Below are 19,819 nucleotides of genomic sequence, written 5' to 3' on the forward strand. Positions count from 1 at the left end.
CGGCAGCCAGGCAGCGGCGGAGCAGGCGGGGAGCGCGGGTAAAGAAAAAACAAGAGACGCGTGTTCAGATACGGCTTTGCTAAGCTCAGGGCCGGGGGGTGCAGCGGCCCCGGGGGCCGGCAAGGTAGCAGAAACGCGCGCGGCGGGCAAAACTCGCAAGAACCCGGGGCAGAATCACAAACCAACGCCAGGGCGTCTGACCCATGCAGCGAAATTAGGGAAATTGCGCAATCCCAGAAAGGCTGCCGTGAGACGCAAGAGGCGCGCGGTTGTGATGCAAAAAACCCGGTGCGAGTCGCGGCGAGCGCGGGTGCTGGCGGGGGCGGCCAGCACACACTGACGAAGGGCCACACACACACACAGCGTCGGAGGAGGAGGAGACAGTCAGAGGCAGACCGAGGGGGAAAAATTCAGAGGCGGAATAAAAAGGGAGAGGGAAAAATTACCTCGGGAGAGACAGGGCGGCTCGGAAAGCACGCATGCGCAGAGTAAAGAGCGCGGGCGAGGGCGGGCCAGACCCCCGGTGACGTCTCAGGCGAGGAGGGGCCCTCTCCAGACTTGGTGCCTTTGGTAAAAAACCCTCGTGGAGTCCCAAGCCTCTCCCCTCCCGGGGAGGCGTGTGTGTTCTAACCCTATTGTCAGTTGAATCAAAAACTAGGTAACCCCTGAGTGCACGACATGCCGGATCGGTTCAGCAGAGCTACAGCGTTATTTCGTAACGAGTCTGCAACTATGCAGCGATTTTCCTCAACAAGATATAAGAAGAAACGAATACTCAGACAAAAGTCGGGACTCAGACTGCAAAGGACAACTCAGAAGAGAAACAAGAGAAACGGAAAGACTCTGGGGGGTTTTCCCTTTGGGGTCTTGAATATTTCTGTATAAGGACGAAAGACTCTGGGGGGTTTTCTCCTTGGGATCTTGAATTGCAATAGGCAATGGGGTAAATTTACCTATTACAGGGGAAACTGACAAAGGATCATATATTGATCAGCTGGTAGATTTTTTTGACATTTCTCCCATTTGGAGAGGAATTTTAAGGGCAGATTTCTTTGACATTTCTCCCATTTGGAGAAGAATTTTAAGGGTAGGATTTTATGTTTTAATAGTTTAGGATTTTATGTTGTAATAGCTCTCCTAGTCCTCATCCATGTCGTCCCAGATGCCATGAATCGGATTGTAAAAGAGGTTTTCTTGGGGCAAACAGAAGGGGGAGATGTCGGATCTCAAGATCTCAGTCCTGAGATGCTGAGCCTCCGAGACCCTTGGGGGGCTTGGGACTCCTGGAATGTTGCCAGAAGTGTCTGGTAGCTGGACTTTGACCCTACACAGGAGACGACAAGGATGAGGGCTTCACAGGGTGAAGGGTGAAAAGATTAGTTAATTAGAGAGTGAGACACAAGGTTTAAGATTTATGTACAGGGGGGTTTAGAGGAGTAAGATGGAGGAATTGGGGTGTGTCCTGTCCTCCTTCTTCTTCCTCCTCTCCTCCATCTTCTTTGGCCACGGTGGCACCTTTGGATTGGTTATTGCTGAGAGTACATCGAGTTATAAGAGTAAATGGTATTGGGGAAAAATGATAAATATTGTATACGTCACAATGGGTATAAAGATACGTGGCTGCCCGGGAGGGCGGGGACAGTGTGCCCATGGCTGACTGCTGAGCAGATCTTTGTTCGGCTGAAAGAACATCTTTTAGATAAACAATTAATAAACATAAAACCAGAAAGAAGAACTGAAGCCTCTTCTCGTCTTTCGATACGCGGGCTGCCCCAAGGCCACCCCGGGCCTTCCAGGCCCCTCAAACAGCCGAGATAAACCGGACAATACCCCTGGCTGAAAAACACTGGCGTGACTTGAGAAAACATTTCTGTGTCTGTTTCTGCTGGCTGTGCATGGCATAGCCTGCTCTGAAAACATCGACCAGAGGGGATATTGGGGAAAAATTCTTCCTTCTGAAGGTGGCGAGAAGCTTGGGGTGCCCAGAGAAGCTGTGGCTGCTCCATCCCTGGAAGTGTCCAAGGCCAGGTTGGACATGTGAGAAACCTGGGATAGTGGAAGGTGTTCCTTCTAACAGAACAAGATGAGTTTTAAGGTTCCTTCACACCCAAACCATTCCATGATTCTGTGATGCTCAAGGCCTATGGATATGTTAACTGCAGAAATACCAGCCTGTAGGTGTTCCTGATAACATGTAGGCAGTGGTGTTGTTTCAAATTCCTCTCCAGGTTTGTATATCCATGTCAGAGCAAAATGGACCTTCCTCTCTCTATGGATCATCCCCACAAATCAATAAAACTCTTTTAGGGCACCCAGCTCATGGAGTTGTCTCTTGTGATCCTGAGGGTCAGGAAACTGTAAAAGACTTCCCATCTTAGCACCAAATGCAGAAGTAATTAGTATAGATATGAATTCTAATGAATGATTGTTAATGAAACTAATACAAATCCACCCTTTCATTCTCCATGAGATAGTCTGCTCCAAAAATGGTGGCAAAAAGCAAAAGCAGGATTGCTCAAACTACTCCCAGGTGGTGACAGGAATGATCTCCCCAGCCCCTCTGAACGTGGAAAAGAGACTCAGACTCCTGTGCTTGCTCATGTTTCCCTGTTTGAGGATGGATGCTCTGTTCCTCTCCTTTTCTTCCATGGCGGTGGGTTCTGGGTTCTCCCAGCTCCCCTTGGTGCCTTCCCTGTCTCCCTGGCAGGGAACAGCTCCAAGAGGGACATTGGATTCCTGTCACATTGCTGGGAAAAGGTCAGTGTCTGCCAGGATCACCAGACAGGAAGAGATAGGGAGGAGTGACAGGAAAGTGACAGAAGGGACAGGGACAGGGGGCTCATTTTTCTCCCCATTTTCTGTCCTCCCTCTCCAGCAGAGCCCTCCCACATGTGATGTGAACCCAGGGTGTGGCCAGAGATGCACAATCCTCTTTCCTTGCTCGGGGGTGTCACAGGAAGGTGAAACCTGATGAGATTAGATGTGGACCCTTGCTGGGACAGGCTGACAGCTCCAGAAGACTTCTGATGTAACCAAATCCTTGCAGCGTGGGCAGGGGTGAGATAAGAAACATCTCTCACATGTGAGAGGTGCAATTGGCTCCTCAGCTCTCCCTCCCTCCCAGCACATGTTGCTGTGGTGGGCTGATATTGCCAGAGCCCTCACCAGCTTGGTCTCATTCCATAAGTTTTCTTATTTATGAAGTGCCTCCTCAGGGCTGAAAACAAAAGTTACTACATTACTGCTCAGAAAGCTAAATTACTACACTAGCAACTTCCAAAATTTTACTCTTGATGTGAATTTGTGTTCTTAGGGTGGAATTTTCAATATGGTGACAGGTCTAATGAAATATTTCTAACCTCTGGGACAAGCACTATGGCTCTGTCCCCAGGTTACTCCTTTGTGTCCTTCTATGCCCTCCCCATGGCAAGAGGTCAGAACTGGATGATCTTTAAGGTCACTTCCAACCATTCTATGATCCTGTGGATCTATTTTAACTCTTCAGGCTCCTTGGGAAGCCAAGTGAAATAAAGCATGGATGTTTGCCTTCAAGGTTAGGTTTGAGACAAGGTGGGAGACTGGGAAGAGATCAAGACTTCTGCCATAAAATATGAATTGGATTCTCAGAAAAATAGGCATATTTTTATTAACAGCAAACCCTCCATTCTTTAAATCGTTGCAGATTTTAATGTGAAGTCCCTGCTCCCTTTCTGCTCCATCACATGACTGGGTTTTAGCGGCCCAAACCAGCCAACATGTCTGATGTCACCATAAAGATCAAGGCAAGATTAAAACTCCCCAAATACACCTTAGCTGGTGCATGTGGTCAGCAAGGTTTGTGCAGTCCACAAGATGAGAGAGAGCAAAAGGGTTTTGTCCTTCCTCAAGGACAACTTGGTGCATTATCCTGCCCAGAGTAGAGTATTATCCTGCCCCATTCCTGGAAGTGTGCAAGGTCAGGTTGGATGGGATTTGAAGCAACCTGGCATAGTGGAAAGTGTCCCTGCCCATGGCAGGGGTGGCACTGGATGAGCTTTAATGTTCCTCCCAATACAAAGCGTTCTGTGACTTGGTGAATTCCTGCAGGGATTGCAGCACTGGGCTGTGCCTGCCCTCCCTGGGGTTTGATGAATCAGGTGTCTGATGCAAGGAGGGACAGTCAGGGAGGGACTGCAGCCCAGGACAGACTGAGGGAGAGCCAAACCTGGCTGCATTCCTTGCCTGCTCCTGACTCCTTGAGGAGGGTGAGTCCTGCTGCTCAGGGGCAGGAGTTGTTTCCTTGTACTTCAGTAGAGTTCCTGCTCTGGATAACGTGGTGTCGCAGACATCTTTTTATGAAAAATCTTTTCCTTAGGATTTTTCCTCCTGAGAAGCTGAGAGGCCTCAGGAACAAAATGTAAACAATGATTATCTGCTGCTGTGGAATGCAATAGGTGGATCTGTGATTAGCCCATGTTGGATGTTTGTACTTAATGGTCAATCACAGCCCAGCTGGCTTGGACAGAGAGCCGAGCCACAAACCTTTGTTATCATTCTTTCCTATTCTATTCTTAGCCAGCCTTCTGATGAAACTTTTCCTTCTATTCTTTTAGTATAGTTTTAATGTAATATATATGATAAAATAATAAATCAAGCCTTCTGAAACATGAAGTCAACATTCTCGTCTCTTCCCTCATCTAAGAACCCCTGTGAACACCATCACAACGTGGGAAGAAACTGACACTTGAAAAAGAAATACAGAAATTTGAATATTTAGCAATCCACAAATCATTCTTCAAATGTTTTAGTGCACAACAAAGAGATTTTTTTTTGCAGAGACTTACCCGTGCCACTCATGAAACTTAACATGGAATTGGCCTTGAGGGGCTGAGGTTGCTGTGATGGAGAGGGTGCTTTGGGATAGCAGTGGGAAGGATGGTGTTGGATGAGCCTGAGTCCTACAGCCTTCTCTGCAAGGGGATCAGGAGAACCAGAACAGGAGCCAAAGTAAGCACTGCTCCAAGGCTGGACTGCCCTTGGGATGAGGGAGAGCCCCCAGGTCAGGCCCTGTGCAGGGGGAGGATTTCTGTGCTGGAATAAACTAATTAGGCACCACAGGGAAGCGTTTCCATCCGCTTAGGAGGCACTGTCCTGACCTTGCTGCTATGCCCACTCCCTCTCTGTCACGGGCCTGAAAGAGCCTGGCTCAGCTCTTTTAGAACTGGAAAATGAGCCCCAGCACCATCCTTTATGCAAGGGCTGAAAGGTTAATGCATGTCACGTCTGCCGGCCAGCACTCTGCAATAGACAGAGCCCTTTTTACTGAGGGGAAAATAAAAAACCCACCAGCCTGTCACAGCCTGACCTTTCCACCCTCACACTCCAGCCCCACTTTCACACCACAGGGCTGAGAATAAACACATCCTTTTCCAAGCAGGGGAGCTGGATCCTCTCAGCTGCTGCAAAATGGGATTCCTTGCGAACGGTGCAGGTGGCTCTTAGGTAGGGGTTTTCCTGTGGGTTGCAGGGATAAGCAAGCATCAAGCTCCTGGAATTAGAAAGGTCAGCAAGGGATGTTTCCTGTTGGAGCTGCACTAACCCTGGTGCTTGGATCAGAGGGCAGGGAGTTAAAATTAGAAGTGGCCACAGGGTTAAGGAGGTTGCTCCTTGAGCCTGACAAGGTCATGGGGGCTGTGGCTGAGGGGCATGAGAAAATAAACATCTCCAGGCTTCATATTTTCTAAAGAATCACATAAAATACCTCTTCTTCTGCCTTTAGCAAGAGGTTTGGAATATCAGGAATTCATCCCTAAATAATCCCTCCCTTTCCCTGGCATGTAGAGGATGTGCACACACCTAGCTGAGCACACCAGAAAAGAAAGGACTGGAATAATTAGGGAATTCCCAGTTGAGTCACCTCCTAGAAAGCTGTGTTGGATGGACACAGCTCAGGAGATGTCTTGGCATTTTTTCTGGGATGTAAAAGACTGGGTCATTCACCATTCAGAGGTGCAGAATGAGCCCCTCTCTGTGCTGAGTTTATCCTGCAGCTCTGGGAAGATTTTTCACCAAAAGCAGGGCAGCTGCATCAGCAGAGATGGTGAGAGATCCCACAGCCCCAGGCAGCCTGTGTTTGCTTAAAGCCTTCTTTAGACACCCTTTCCCAAGTGTTTGGTTCAAGGAATCCCAGCTGGAGCAGGGCAAGCTGAAGGGACTGAGTGTGACCAAGGATTTAATGCACGGTCAGAGTTTAAAGCAGTTTTGTGTATCTTTTATCCCGTGTCCTCATCACTCTTCTTGCAGCCTTGAGGAAGTGCCTCTCTGGAGGAGCAGTGGGACTGATGGATTTACCCCTAGGAAAGGAGTGTCACACTTTTGGAGCAAAACACTGCACCTCCCAAACGCCTGGAGCTTGATGCGTGCATGGATTTGAGTGCTCCCATCCCATCCAATCCAGGAGGAGCACTGATTCCTGCACTTTGCCAAGGAGCCATCAAGCCCTGCAGTGCAAAGTTCTCCACCTTCCAATTAAAAAAAAAGAGGGAGCTTGCAGGGCACATCCACAATCAGCTTGGAAACTCTCCCTGCCCTTCAGAGCAAAACCTACTGGAGGAGCCTGAGGTCCAGAAATAACAACAAACCACCCTTTCCTGTCAGGCAGCTGGGATTTCAAGTGGCTGGAGCTAAATATGGCACTGTGTCAACAAGGAGCCACCAGGAAAGGGGGATTATTGCTCTCCATTAGTGAGAGGAGTCTGCTCACACACATCTGCAAAGACCTCAGCTTTGGGAAGCACATTTCCTTCATTTCTGTGGTTTGCACTTGAATTTTCACCACGCTCCTCCTCATCTTTCACTGGATATTTCCCATTTCAAAGCCAAGCAGAGGTAAAACAAAACTGAGGCAGATCAAGAAGCAATTTGTCTGGCTGGTAAGGGAACAAAAACAACCACCCCAAAGCCAGGCAGAGGATCACAGGAAAACACGAAGTGCGGCCGTGCAAGCCTCACGTCGCCTCTGCTCCCTCCTCCTCCTCCTCCTCAGCCCTGCTGAAAGACAGCAGCTGTAATCCCTCCCAGGTGGTGACAGGAGTGATCTCCCCAGCCCCTCTGAACGTGACAGCCCTGGAGCTGGCTGGGAACACGTGTTCCTGTGCTGTCAGAGGGAGAGGGGAAGCTGCAAGACCCAACAGGCGCCTGAGTCACCGCAGCCAAGGGGAAATGCAAACGCCGGGAGCCGAGCAAGCAGCAGGGATGTGGCTGTGAGGGATCCTTTCCAGCTGCTTGCTTCCTTCTCTGGGCCATCCTGGATGAGGCTAGGGGAGGAAGGAGGCACCTCCTTCAGCAACATCTGTCTTGGATCCCCACTGGCTGCTCCCTGGCCCCTCTGAGTGGGGATTTTGGTGAGCAGAACTCACTCTGTCCTGGCTGTGACTGGCACATGTGTGAGTCACTGCCCAGACATGGTGACAAACACAGATGTGAGTAGGACAGGTCTCCTGGGCAGGACCTTGGGTGATTTCAGTTTTCATCATTTGACAGCTGCATTTTTGTGTTCCTTTTTGTTTCTTTCTCCTTGCCCGTGCTGCAAGGTGAGGAACTGACTGATTCAACATGAGCAGGGCGTGGCGTTGACTGTGTAAGCAGCTTTAAAGTGATCAAAGTCAGCAGCTGCAGGAGAAATCCTGGGAAATGTTTGCCCTTTCCCTAACCTGTTAAATTCCAACAGTGACTTTAAGCAATAGCACAGAAAGGCAGGCATAGAATCCCAGAATGGTTTGGGTTGGAAGGGAAATTAAAGATCACCCAGTTCCCACCCCTGCCATGGGCAGGGACTCCTTCCACTATCCCAGGTTGCTCCAAGCCCCATCCAACCTGGCCTTGGACACTTCCAGGGATCCAGGGGCAGCCACAGCTTCTCTGGGCACCCTGTGCCAGGACCTCATCACCCTCACAGGAAGAATTTTTTCCTAATATCCAACCTAAACTCTTTCAGTTTGAAGCCATTCCCCATGTTATCTTGGAGCCAAAAAACCCCCAACTTTTAAAACTTCCATGGAATGACTGGCTTGAGCTGTTGCCTGACAGCCTGAAAGTCATGAAGATAAGATGCTTTAGAATAACTACAGTAAAATCAGCTCTTCCCATTGGGACATTTTGGAAGGGGTGCCCAGGAGAGTGGTGGGGTCCCCACTCCTGGAGGTGTCCAAGGAATGACTGGATGAGGCACTCAGTGCTCTGGTCTGGGCGGCAAGGTGGAGTCAGTCACAGGTTGGACTTGATTGTCTTGGAGGTCTTTTAGAACCTAATTATTCTGTGTTTGTGTGATTTTTATCTGAGGAGGTTGTCTAGGTTCCCTGTGCACTCTGCAGGTGGAAATGTGCCTGCTGGCAGTGCAGTCCCTCTCCTCCTAAGGGAGCTGCAGATGAATCACAGGGTTTGCCCCTCTCTCTCTGCTGGTTAGGGTGGGAGTCTGGATGTTTCAGGGGGGACACATTTCACCAGGAATGTTTAGAGTTCACTCAACATGTACCACTTCCAGTCTGTTCCTCATGTCAGGATCAGAGCTGTGACTACCAGGCGCAGCTCTTTTTGGAATCCTGCATGGACTGATGTGTCACAAATCTGATTATGAAACCAAAAGTGTTCTGTACATGATGTAGAATCTGGGGACATGGTTTAGTGGTGGGTTTGACAGTGCTGGGTTAACAGCTGGACCTGATGCTCTGGACTTGATTACTTTATGCATAAAAATTGAAAGAGACGAGATTTAAGTTAGGCATTGGGAAGCAATCCTTCCCTGTGAGGGTGGGGAGGCCTGGCACAGGGTGCCCAGAGAAGCTGTGGCTGCCCCTGGATCCCTGGAAGTGTCCAGGGATGGACAGGGCTTGGAGCAATCTGGGATAGTGGAAGTTGTCCCTGTCCATGGCAGGAGGTTGGAAATGGATGATGTTCGAGGTCCTTCCAACCCAAACCATTCTGCGACTCCATGAGGCTCACAGATAGGATTGTCCTTCTTTTGAGGACGGCTATTTTAACTTCTCCATCTAGAGGATGGTGCTGTTGTCCCTGGATGATCTTCCTGAAGGCATTGTCAGCCCTTGTGGGAAAAACTCAGCTGAGATCCAGCTCTCCACTGCCTTCTCCCAAACTCCCCTGCTCCTCAGAGACCCAAAATTAGGTGTTTGCCTCTGGAGCTGAACCCAGTTCTTCATTTGACTGAAATGAATCTTATTTCTGGCTGTAAGTTTGAAAAATGGATTCTAGAAATGAAAACCACAGGAATTATTTAATTTGGAATACTGATTATTTAAGCACGTTAGCATACATCTTCACAAACCCAACACAACACTACACACATACTTTTTCTCCATACAATTTAAGGCATTTTGTTTTCAACCCCTCTCTTTCATTCTCCCTGCAAATTTTTGATAAAATGAACTGTGTCCCTAAGAGTTTTACACAAGTATGCAGCTGAGGTATGGTCAAACTTCTCCTGGCATTAGTTGGGCATTCATCCAGAAATGTTTATATTTTCCCAGAGGAAGGGAAAAAGAAAAAGAAAAAAGTTACAATCTGGTAAAAAACATTTGCTAAATGAAGTTTGCAGTTCTATTGTGGTTTGTAAAGTCCAAGCTCTTCAATAAATGCTTCAGCCTCTTCCAGCTGTTTGCTGCAGCACAAATGCCCAAAGCTTTTCCATGTTAAAGGGGAAATTAGTTTAAATTTTGTGTGCAAGGATGGGGCATCAAGCCATTGCAAATCCCATCAGCTCCAGAACAGGGCCTCGTGCAAAATTGTGCGAGGGATCCCAGCTGGTTGTAAAGTGCTTCAATACCATCATTGGCATAGAAAAGGACATCACAAGGGATTGGATCTATCCCTAATTTGGTCATTATTGAGTTGAGAGACTTGACAGGGTGAATTAACTAATCTTTTTTATCTACCACTACAGTGATGAGCACAGTACAAAGAGATGGGGTCTGGAAGAGGATCTACTGGAAAGACCTTTCTCCACGTTGAGGCTTCCAGTGAAATGAGCAATGAGCTCAACATCAACTAAAGGGAAAAAAAAAGAGGGAAATGGGGTAAATCTTTGCTACCTCAGACACTTTTTTCTGGGTACAGAGGAGGTGGGGTAGGTGAGGACAAGATAAATATATAGGGTATAGGGGAGGTGGGGTAGGGAGGAAGATGAATGTACATCAATGTACATCTCTGTGGGCTCTGACCAGACTTTGGCAATGAATCCTGATTTTGTCGTGTTTCTGTGGATTGGCAATCTCTCCAGGAAAATGGCGTGCAGCAGGTGAAAGGCATCCCAAGGTCACCCAGAGACGATGCCCAGCAGAGCCACAGATCACTCCAGCAGCAAACAGCATGGCTTAAAGGGTGGGAGCTAGAAGGTATCCCAAACAAAACAGCCTTCCCTTTCCCCAAACCACCTATCTATTGAGACCACAGGATATTAATGAGCTACTAGCCCTCTAGAAATGAGGGCAGGTAATTGCAACATTACTCATAGGATTCAAGATTGAGTTTAACACATTTAGCTCAGAAGAAAAGCCGATTATGAGGGCTCAACTCACCAGAGATGCTGAGATATGTAATGAAAATATACTTTTAAAAAAGAAAGAAAGAAAGGAAGAAAGAAAGAAAAAGTCAGTTTTTAGTCAGCAGTTCTAGAAGTCCAGGTCATCCTGGTCAATCTCATCAGAGTTTTCTTTCTTTTTAGCAGCCTGAAATTCCTCAGTGTTTTCAGCCTCCTTTGGATCTGCACCTTCAGCATCTGGGTGCTCCTCAACTCCCACGGGATCAGAACCTGAAGATTCTTTGTCCTCTTCTTCTTCGTCACTGTCGGGATACATCTGAGAGGGTTTGGAGCTCTCATCACTTCGAACTTCTCCATTTGGGTGGTCATTGGTGGGGTTATCATCACCTTTGCATTCCTCTTCAACTGCCTCCTCTTCAGCTATTCCTTCCTCTTTGACTCCTCCTTCCTCTTCATCTACTCTTTCCTCTTCATCATCAGACCCCTTCTGGGATTGCTGTGAGAAGTTTCCGACAGAAGAATAACAAGAAAAGGCCGTGGATTTTTTCAGAGTCTCTAACCTTTTGTTGGTTCTCTTACCTTTGGTCTTTGAGGCTTTCTCAGAAACTTTGTTGTTGCCTTGGTCTTCGTGTTTTTCATGTGCATTCTCAGGGTCATCCCCAGTGGGTTCCTCATTCTCATCAGGATTCTCACCCTTTTCACTGCTTTTCTCCTCAGCCTCATCTCCTGACTCTGGTTTTGCATCTTCTTCTGCCTCAGCTTCATCTTGCTCAGCTTCTTCATTTCCTTCCACAGCATCTCCCTCAGGATTGTTGTCAGTTCCAGAGCCCTCAGCATCTCCTCTGCATTCTGATGTCTCTGCCTCATCATCAGCCACGACTTCCTCATCCCCTGGCCCCTCTGTTTCTTCAGCTTCATTTTCTCCTTCCTGTTCACCTTCAGACTTTTCTTCAGCTTCTTGCTCTTCATTTTGAGCTGCTTCTTCTTCTTCTTCTTCCTCTTCCTCTTTTTCTTCCTCCTCCTCCTTTGTTTCTTCCTCCTCTTTTTCTCCCTCTTCTTCCTCTTTTGCTTCTTCCTCTTCAACTTCCTGCTCCTCTTTTATTTGACCCTCATCTTCCTTTTCTTCCTCATCTTCCTTTGTTCCTTCTTCCTCTTCCTCCTTCCCTTCCTCCTCTTTTGTTTCTTCTTCCTCTTTTTGCTCTTCTTCCTCTTCTGCTTCCTCCTCTTTCACATCTTCTTCCTCCTCTTTCACTTCTTCCTCCTTTCCTTCCTCCTCCTCTTCTTTTGCTTCTTCCTCTCCCTCCTTTACTTCTTCCTCCTCCTCTTTGGCTTCTTCCTCCTCCTTTCCTTCCTCCTCCTCCTCTTCTTTTGCTTCTTCCTCCTCCTCCTCCTCCTTCCCTTCTTCTTCTTCTTCCTCCTCTTTGGCTTCTTCCTCTTCCTCCTTTCCTTCTTCCTCCTCTTCTTTTGCTTCTTCCTCTTCCTCATCATCCTTGGCTTCTTCCTCTTCCTCCTTTCCTTCCTCCTCCTCTTCTTTTGCTTCTTCCTCCTCCTCCTCTTCTTCTTCCCCCCCCTCTTTGGCTTCTTCCTCATCCTCTTTTGCTTCTTCTTCTTCCTCTTCTTCTTCCTCTTCTTCTTTGGCTTCTTTGTCTTCCTCCTTTACTTCTTCCTCCTCTTCTTTGGCTTCTTCCTCTTCCTCCTTCCCTTCCTCCTCCTCCTCCTCCTCTTTAGCTTCTTCCTCTCCCTCTTTGGCTTCTTCCTCTTCTTCTGCTTCTTCATCTCCCTCCTCTACTTCTTCCTCCTCCCCTTCTGCCTTTTCTTTTGCTTCTTCTATTTCTTCCTCCTTCCCTTCCTCTTCTTTTGCTTCCTCCTCTTCCTCCTTCCCTTCTTCCTCCTCCTCCTCTTTGGCTTCCTCCTCTTCTTCTTTTGCTTCCTCCTCCTCCTCTTTGGCTTCTTCATCTTCTTCCTTCCCTTCCTCCTCCTCCACTTTTGCTTCTTCTTCTTCCTCTTTTGCTTCCTCCTCCTCTTTTGTTTCTTCCTCTTCTTCCTTCCCTTCCTCCTCTTCTGCTTCTTCCTCTTCCTCCTTTCCTTCCTCCTCCTCCTCTTTTGCTTCTTCTTCCTCCTCTTTTGCTTCCTCCTCCTCCTTCCCTTCTTCCTCCTCCTCCTCCTTGGCTTCCTCCTCTTCTTTTGCTTCCTCCTCCTCCTCTTTGGCCTCTTCCTCCTCCTCTTTGTCTTCTTCATCCTCCTCTTTTGCTTCTTCTTCCTCCTCCTCTTTGGTTTCTTCCTCCTCCTCCTTGGCTTCCTCCTCCTCCTCTTTTGCTTCTTCCTCTCCTTCCTTCCCTTCCTCTTCCTCTTTCCCTTCTTCTTCTTCCTTTCCTTCTTCATCTTCCTCCTTCCCTTCCTCCTCCTTTGTTTCTTCCTCCTCCTTCACTCCCTCTTCCACTTCCTTCTCTTCCTCCTCATTTAGTTCCTCTTCCTCCTTACTTTCCTCTGCTTCTTCCTCTTTTACTTCCTCATCTTCTTCTTTAGTTTCACCCTCCTCCTCTTTTATTTCCTCCCCCTCCTCTTTAGCCTTAGCTATTTCTTCTTCCTCTTTCTCTTCCTCCTCCTCTTTTGCTTCCTCTTCTTCTCCTTCTTTTGTTTCTTCCCCTTCTTCTTCTGCTTCTTCTTCTTTGGTTTCTTCAGTTTTGGCCTCATCTTCCATCTCAGTGTTTTGACTCTCTGCTATTTCAGTTTCTTCTCCATCTCCATTCAATGTTGTGCCATCATCTTCATTTAATTCTGGCTCTTTTCCTTCTTCTTCCTCTGCTTCTGTTTCACCTGCCTGAGGTTGCTCCTCATCCTTCTCCTCGTTTTCTGCCCCTTCTTCCACAGAACCATTGGGAAGTGTTTTGGTGTCCTGGGCTGCTTCTGCAACAACAGCTTCCTCATTGCCATCCTTCTTCAGCCTCAAGATTTTCTGCAAATCAAAGGCTTTCATCACTGGGGCATTGGTGGCCACCACAGGGGCTCTGGCAGGCCTGGAAGCCAGTTTTTTCCTCACACAAGAGTCACATGGACAATATTCCTCCTCACTGGATTGTTTGCTCATGCTGTCCTCCAAAGCTGCACTGAGGTTAAAGTCATTATCTACATCAAATGATAAGTCTGATGTCTCCTCCAGCCTCATCTGGGCACCATTCTTGTCCCCAAAGAGGGACTTTTTATGCATAGTTTGCAGTCTCCATCTCCTCTGCTCGGTTTGGAGTTTGGACTCACGTGTGGGTGGCCCCTCTGGAGGTCTCGGCATCCTCCTTCCTGCTCTGCTTCTGATCTTCCTCAACTCCTTCTCTATGCTCTTTTGTATCCTTTTACTCACTTCCTCCTTCAGCTCCAGTATCATTGCATCCATCTGCTGATTGTCCTGCAGGTTCCACCTGACTTTAAATTCATTCATGGCATTGACATAGTGAGCCATGAACTCCCTCTCGATTTTCTTGAGCAGTCTCAGGACCCAGGTTGGGTCTGGATCCATGGAGTTTTGCTGGACAAGGGATGTGCCCACACTGGTGGATGTATCGATTTTGGGCTCGGGATCATTTGGTGACTCTTCTTGGGGCTGCTCCTGCACCTCCTCTTTCAGCTCCGTCCCAACATCGGCATCACCAACATTTGCATCACCAGTGGCCTCTGGCTGGTCAGCTTCTTCTTCAGGGTTTTCTTCATCACCAGTGGCCTCTGGCAGGTCAGCCTCTTCTTCAGGGTTTTCTTGTGGGACTTCATCAGTCACAGCTTCAGCTTCCTCTTGTTCTCCAGTTTCAACTAATTTGTTTTCTTCTTCGTTTTCATTTTCTCCTCCTTCCCCCTGATCATGCTCACAGTTACTGCCCTGATCCTCCTTATTCTCTTCTTCTGCCTGGATTACAGACTCCTCTCTAGCAGACTCTGCTTTTTCCTCACCTTTTGCCTCTGAGCAGGCTGTGGAAGGGCGGGATGGCTGCTCTTCCTCTTTACTTTGCTCCTCGACCTCAGTCACTTCTGTGCCAGTCTCTGCATTTTCCATTTGCTCGGCTGTTTTGCATTCCATGGTTTTCTGTGCCACCAACGTGGCACCAGCTGTGCACTCTTCTCCTGAGCCACCAGAGCAACTGCAAACATCAACCCCAGAGGAGGACATGGGAGTGAAGGCGTGATCCATGGATTTTGGGGCTTTAGACCCAGACACTGGCATTGCCACCTTGCTTGCCTCTTGATCTGAGCTCGGGCCGCTCCTTTCAGCAGTGCACCCAAACCACAGGGCTTGAAAAATATTTAGCAGCTCTGTATACCTTGACTTATTCAAATGTTTTGAGTTTTCTGATGGATCCTCTGACTCTTCATCAAGGAGTTGGAGGCTGGCAAGACAAGTAATCAAAATGTTGGCAGAGTTACTCAGTTTCCTCCCCATTGTGGGGGATACTTCAGGCAGACTATTTGATCGGTCAAATTTGGTCTCATGCTTTGAACTGAGCAAGGCCTTCATGATCTGGACAGATGTTTGGACAGAGGTTGGAAGGTCTCTCTTGTTGTTGTTTTGGCTGGATGTAACTGACTTGTTGCATTCTGCCTGCTCAGCCTCAGCAGCTTCAGGTGGAACCTCAGAGATTTTTTCCTGGTTCACACATTCTTCAGCCTCTTCAACAACAGCTGTGTCTTCTGCTTTCTCTTCTTCCACCTCATCCTTTGCTTCATCCTTTTCTTCTTCCTTTGCTTCATCCTTTTCAGCCTCCTCTTCTTCATTCTTCTCCTCAGCTTTTTCCTCCTCTGGGGCTTCCTCAGCATTTGTACAGTGAGACACCTCAGTGGTTGACTCTGCATGTTCCTCTTCTCCATCATCCTCCATTTCATATTTCATGAGCAATGTTTCCGAAGGGATTTTCCTGAGCCACTCTTGCACAACTTCTTCTGGAGATGCATTTGGTAGAGCTGATGGCATTAAATCACCTCCTTCCTCCTGAACACCTGCGTCTTCTACCTCTTCCTCTGTTTTTTTGTTGCAAGAATCATCAATCTCTTTATTATTCTGACCATTTCCTTCAGTTGCAGCAGATTTAGAGCCGTAGGAAGTTGCTTTGGAGGAATCCACAATTTCTTTCTGCTCTCTCCCTGCGGTCAGCACGGACTCGGTGCCGATGCTGCTGATGGAGGAATTCTTCAAAATGGTCGCACGGATATTTTTTCTCTTTGGCTTCCCTTTTGGTGGGGCAGGGCATTGCAGACTGCACACTGACATAGTCTCTGACACCGATGCCCGGCTGGAATTTGACACCTTCACACGAAGATTTTTCCTGTTTGTCTGTCTTGATTTTGAAGACAGAGACATGTTTGATTGTGAACACCTATCATCAGTTTCCTGGGATATCTGGGTCAACACGCATTTATCTTTTATTTCTGACTTTGAAGAGACTCTTGAGGAGCTACTTGTGGGTTTTCCATTCCTAACCCCATCCTCACTTGGGTGGTCAACTTTTGAACATACACTCCCACTCATGCTTCCCTGTTTTGAAGAAGAGGGTTCAGAACTAATCTTGGCATGACCCTTTCCAGATTTTTCATTAGGACTTGAAAGACTTGAGCAGAGGGATGATGGCTTGCTGTTTTCTTCTTTATGGCTTCTTTTCTTTGAGCTTTTTGAACTTTCACTGTAGCCATTGGCAGTACTTTTTGAGGTCTCCTCCTCAGCAGGACCCGCAGTTGCCTCTGGTTCACTGGTAGATGAAATGTTTGAGTGAAGAGATCCTGACTTATGAGACATGGTGTCTCCAGCAGATTTTTTCTTGATTTCACATGAGCTTTTGGAGTAAATTGATGCCCTGCTGCCTGATCTTGCATCATCTGTACGTAGGGAATTCTTTTTATTCAGAGTTGATTCAAGTGAAGACACTGATATTTCAGACCGTGCGTCCAAATGAGCGTGGGAGCGTTTGCTCTTTTTGGACCCTCTGGAAGAGCAAGAGACACTGCATGGAACATTCTCTTCACTGCCACTTTTCTTGCTGCTCCTGTCACTAGCCTTGGAACGGTGGGTTCCCTGTGTAGAGCATCGTTCCCCTTCACTGCTCTCACCCCTGATTGATTGGCTTGGCTTTGTTTTTGCTGACACTGAGCTGACTTCATTGACTTCGCTTTCTTCCTGGTCTGCTTCCACCTCTTCAGCCTCCTTCTTGGGGCAGGACTCGCTGGAGAAAGAGGACACCACTGGGTTGTCATCAGAGGTGTCACCCTGCTCGGCCTTTTCCTTTGGTGTGGTGCAGTTACTGGACTTGCTGTGCACACTGTTGGCAGGGGTGGAGCACTGGCTGTTCTCTCCCTGGTTTGCCTTCTGAAGGCTTGAGGAGGACATGCTCCTGCCCACGCTGCTCACTTCCTCACACACGTTCTTCTTACTCTGCCTGGACTGCAGAGATGACCTGGACATGACACTCCCAACTCTGCTGCTTTCAACCTCTTCTGGGTCATCCTTCAAGCACTTCACAGAGGAAGCTTCAAAACAATTTGCGTCCTCATTCTGTGAAATGATTTTGGTGATCTCCTGGTCTTCAGGGCTGTCTTGAGTATCCAGGTTGTTTTCACAGCTTGAATGTGACATCAAGCCCAAGGATGAAGGCCTCTGGCTGTTTCCTGTGCTTGTCCTGGTGTGTTCCTGCTGTTCTTCTCCATTGGAAGCACCGGTGGATAAATCACTTCGGCACACACACTTTTTAACAGATCGATACGCCACTCTGTTCTTTATAGTCTCTGAGTAGGATGAGGACTCTCTCACAATGTGCTCAGAGAATTCCTCACTGGATGTGGTGTGGATGCTATCCACAGATGTCATTTTTTTGTGGACTACTCTCCTGCGGGAAGATGTGCTGGAGCACGAAGAGTGCGTGTGCCAGGTGCTTCGCACGCCGGGCTCCTCCCTCTGGGACATGTGCATGGGATTCTTCCAAATGTCATAGTCCTGGTGTTTCTTTCCACAGCTGTGACAGTGGGCCTCGTCATATTCTGATTCCTCAAGTTTGGACATGTAGGAATCAATATCACAGGGATATAAGGAGTCATCTGCCTCCGAGCTGGCTTCTGGATTCATTTTCTGTAGGGGATCTCCTCCGCTGTCCTCCTCCACTCCTGACTCTTCACAAGGCAGCTGGTTCATCAGGTTGGACTTTTTGATCTGGGTGGACCACTGCAAAGTCTCATCGTTGAGCAAACGGAAGCGAACCTTCATCTCCACAGACAAGCTCCCATCCTTGTTCACATGGACCCGCTTCTCGATGTCATCGTTGACCAGGGACTGGACCAGGTCCCCAGCTTTTGGGTGAGAGCAGCCATTGGAGAAGGGGCCCCCGTTGTCTGGAGAGGCAGCAAGGCCATTGGGGTATGACTTCTCTGATGACAAGGAAAATCTCATGGACCTGTTGCTGGATGCTGACCGTGGATGGATAACGCTTTTTTTGGCTTTCAGTCCGAAGTTCACTAAAGGAGTGAAGAAGAGAAAGATGGAGAAAGATGTTAACTCACATAAAGATGACAGAAGATATGTAAGCCAAACCCTCAAACTAGTGAATCCTGATGTTATTCCATTCATCCATTATTCCCTTCATCCATTATTCCATTCATCCATTCAAAAGCCAAGCCTATGCCAATTTACATAGTTTGAAAATTTGTCTTTGACTGAGTGATGCCCACTAATCATAGAATAGTTAATGTTGGAAGGGACCCCTGGAGATAATCTAGTCCAACTTCCTTGTTACATTTTAAATTTTGAATTAATAATCTGTAATAAAATCTTCTACACCATAAATTTATTTAAAAAAATAAATTGAAACACAAACACTTTGTTTTATTTAGTGCATGTCAGGAAGTAAAATTAAGAAAAATCAAAAATATATATACATATGGAGCAATTTAGTCTCTGAGTTCGGGCATTTTTTCATGTTACAAATATTCCTTTATTTAACTGTGAAAGTTTTCATTTTTCTTATTTAACCAGGGAAAAATATGTGGAGAAGGGACCCTCTTCCTTAGCTGGTTGTACATTTATTGCGTAGCATTCATTTCTCCACTCATATTCCAGGAAATGTGTGGCCATGTAGACCAAAGCAACACTCAGTCCCTGCAGGGGTGTGCCACTAAGAGTAATTATAATTCTTATTGAAACATAAACAACAATTTAAAAAGGAATTGTAAACTGGTGATAATTACAAAGAGAAATTGTGGGAGTTGTAGAATAAATGAGTTAGAATAAGGGAATTTAGGAATTGCAATTGGAAGAACATCTTTATGGCCCGTGCAGTGATCTGCATAGTTTTGTGTAGGTTCCTTCATTTCAAGCAGGATATATTGCTATCAGACTCTCTTGCAAGACATTCATCTGTCTTATTTTGAGTATATGTTTGTCCAAAATTTCCTTGTACATTTATCCAGACAATTCTGTGCCTCCATGGGCATATGGAGATGCAGCTGACTGGAGGGCATTTTATGAAGGAAGTGCTGAAGAGGAGCACATCCAAATTACATTAAATAGCTCTTCCCTGACCATCCTAATGATTGAACTGATGGATTTGCTCAGTCTCTTGACAGGCAAAGCTCCAGATTATTCCCATGTTTTCCTCCAATTTTTTTATGTCTTGGATAGTGAGCATAGGATGCCTCTGTCCTCAAGTTGTTGGCAACACACAAATGAATCTTTCCAAGATTCTGGTATTGACAATGGAGAGAAACAAACACACCTCCAGGGCACACTTAATTTCATCCCACAATAAATCCTTAATACAGGTGAGATTAATTGCCCTTTGGAATTGGGAAGTTTCTTTTCCCAGGCTACTGAGGGTGGCTGGTTTAATTACCTGTGACCTTAGATAACTCATGATGGGGTGCCAAAAAAATATAATCCTGAATAATCCATAACATACATCTTCCTGAATATAATCTTTCCCATAAAAACACACTTTGTTTGCAAAAGGCCAGATGTAACTTGCAGGAGAAACTGAGTCTCCTGCTGGCAGAACCTGGGCATCTTCTGGTACTGGTGCAGGAAAGTGCAGGAGGGAAGGCATGATAGGACAGACAACGATGGGATAGAGGATTCGTGGGAAATCTCCAGAGTCTGGGTGGACAGACACAGGAAAGGAGGGAGTTCTGGAAGGAAAAGGAGACCCAGAGATATGAAAGAGGAAGGGAAGTCAGCCAGACATGGGGAGCATGTAAAAGAAAGACTAGGGGGTGTAGGGAGGAAATCCCAGAAGGAAACCAGAGAAAAAGAAGGGGAGGATGGAAAGGCCTGGG

The 19,819-nt window shown here is 47.2% G+C and overlaps 1 protein-coding gene across 1 annotated transcript in view; it reads right to left on the reverse strand.

Moving 5' to 3' along the window:
* Positions 1-9,264: 9,264 nt before the first annotated feature.
* Positions 9,265-19,819, reverse strand: part of RP1L1 (RP1 like 1) — a 48,403-nt gene continuing 37,848 nt past the window's right edge. Inside the window, exon 4 of the mRNA XM_074536491.1 lies at positions 9,265-18,007. Coding sequence (XP_074392592.1) covers positions 10,662-18,007 — 7,346 coding nt within the window. The 3' untranslated portion in view covers positions 9,265-10,661. The remainder of the gene's footprint in view (positions 18,008-19,819) is intronic.

The sequence above is a fragment of the Zonotrichia albicollis genome, chromosome 3, assembly GCF_047830755.1.
Source record: "Zonotrichia albicollis isolate bZonAlb1 chromosome 3, bZonAlb1.hap1, whole genome shotgun sequence".
In the NCBI taxonomy this organism is placed as follows: Eukaryota; Metazoa; Chordata; class Aves; order Passeriformes; family Passerellidae; genus Zonotrichia; species Zonotrichia albicollis.